This window comes from Empidonax traillii, unplaced genomic scaffold, assembly GCF_003031625.1.
Source record: "Empidonax traillii isolate 1590-97213 ecotype Southwest subspecies unplaced genomic scaffold, ASM303162v1 scaffold1246:size530596, whole genome shotgun sequence".
In the NCBI taxonomy this organism is placed as follows: domain Eukaryota; kingdom Metazoa; phylum Chordata; class Aves; order Passeriformes; family Tyrannidae; genus Empidonax; species Empidonax traillii.
The window spans coordinates 252,296-253,677 of NW_020956439.1; the positions used below are offsets into that span (position 1 = coordinate 252,296).

Here is a 1,382-nt window from a genome sequence, read left to right on the forward strand (position 1 = left end):
GAGTCTTTCCTGGACGAAGCTTTATCCATTCACTGAAATTCATCTTCTTCCGCTATCTGTCCTGAGTCTTCCAACTATAATGTCTGATGCTGTCCTCTAGTTTTGGGGGTTCTGTGCTTCTTTTTTTTGTTTTAAACAAATTTTATCCCACCTGAATTTTTGCCAAAATAGCTCCAAGCAAACAGAATCATGGAGCAACAAAACAGAGTAACAACATTCACCAACACCAGGAGCAAAAAGTGGTCTGAACTACAGAGATTAGGTTTCTCAAAACAGCTCTACAAAGAACTACAAAACCTTCTAGCAGTTGAGTGGCCTGAAATGGGGTCATTCCAGCAGGAACCACTAGTGACAGCAAATATATCATAACTATGACAGAACAAATTTTGTGGAGCACTAGGAAATGCCCTGAACACACAGGTGGTACACCAATAAGCACAAAGCACACCTAACTCTCTTTCTCAAACTGACCTGGTTGTTTTGCTTACATAAACATCCCTGAAGTGGAGGCTGTGGACCTCTGCCTCTTGTGACTCCCAGTACTTACTGGAGACTGTCACAGATGAGAACCTGTTTCCAGTTTCTAATTTTTTCCTTACAGCCCTATATCCACCTTGTCTTTCTTGCTCGGTACTTCCCCTTTCACTACCCATCTACATGTCTCTGTCTTTCTTCTTAGGTCATTGCATATTAGTCTGTGTAGGAAATTCTGTGGGGCCCAGATGGGGAAGAAATCCTCCCCCTGGCATATGGACTCACCAGCTGGGGACAAGAAGAGTGCCAAGAGACACAACAGTATACAGGTTCCAGAGTTCTTCATCCCTGTGGAGTGGAGGAGAGAGCAGTCAGAGCAAAGCTAAGGCAGGAATTGGAATACACTCCCCTATAGCACAGAAACTTTGCTTGCTGCCCCCATTTCCCTCTCAAGACCATTTGGTCTTCCCAGTCTCATTCTTGTCTCCCTCCTCATCTCGCTAGTTTTCCAGATGTTTCAGAAATATTCTGGACTGAACTTATAACATCACCCGCTTTCTTCCTCTTTCTGTCTCCTTCCTCCAGTCCCCATCCTTTTTTCTCATCCAGGTGGCTAAGACCCACTCCACACACACACACAGCATGCAAAGAAAAGTTTTCCCCACATTATCTCCCTCCATTCTCTTCTACTTTTAAGTTATTTAGAGGAGCACTGAGAGAACAGATAGGGTCCCCATCACTTACTGCAGCCCTCAGCTTCCACTCCCTTCAGCAGAAAACGCTCTGTCTTTCCCCTTCAGCGTCCCCCCCACTTTGGCTATTGGGTAAATCACATGCAGCCACACCCAGAATACATTCTCCTTTTGGTTGTCTTCAAAAATACAATTTCTGGGAAAAAAAAAAAAAAA

General features: G+C 44.2%; 1 protein-coding gene across 2 annotated transcripts in view; it reads right to left on the minus strand.

Annotated features, from left to right (window-relative positions):
* MFAP5 (microfibril associated protein 5) overlaps positions 1 to 1,382 on the minus strand; it is an 11,435-nt gene that overhangs the window by 8,685 nt on the left and 1,368 nt on the right. Inside the window, exons 1-2 of one of the 2 annotated variants that reach the window (XM_027906096.1) lie at positions 1,219 to 1,347; positions 760 to 822 (exon numbers count right to left, since the gene is read on the minus strand). The exons of the other annotated variant lie outside the window; for it this stretch is intronic. Of the exons in view, the coding sequence (XP_027761897.1) occupies positions 760 to 820 (61 nt within the window). The 5' untranslated portion in view covers positions 821 to 822; positions 1,219 to 1,347. Of the gene's footprint in view, positions 1 to 759; positions 823 to 1,218; positions 1,348 to 1,382 lie in introns of those variants that run through there. 2 annotated transcript variants of the gene reach the window in all.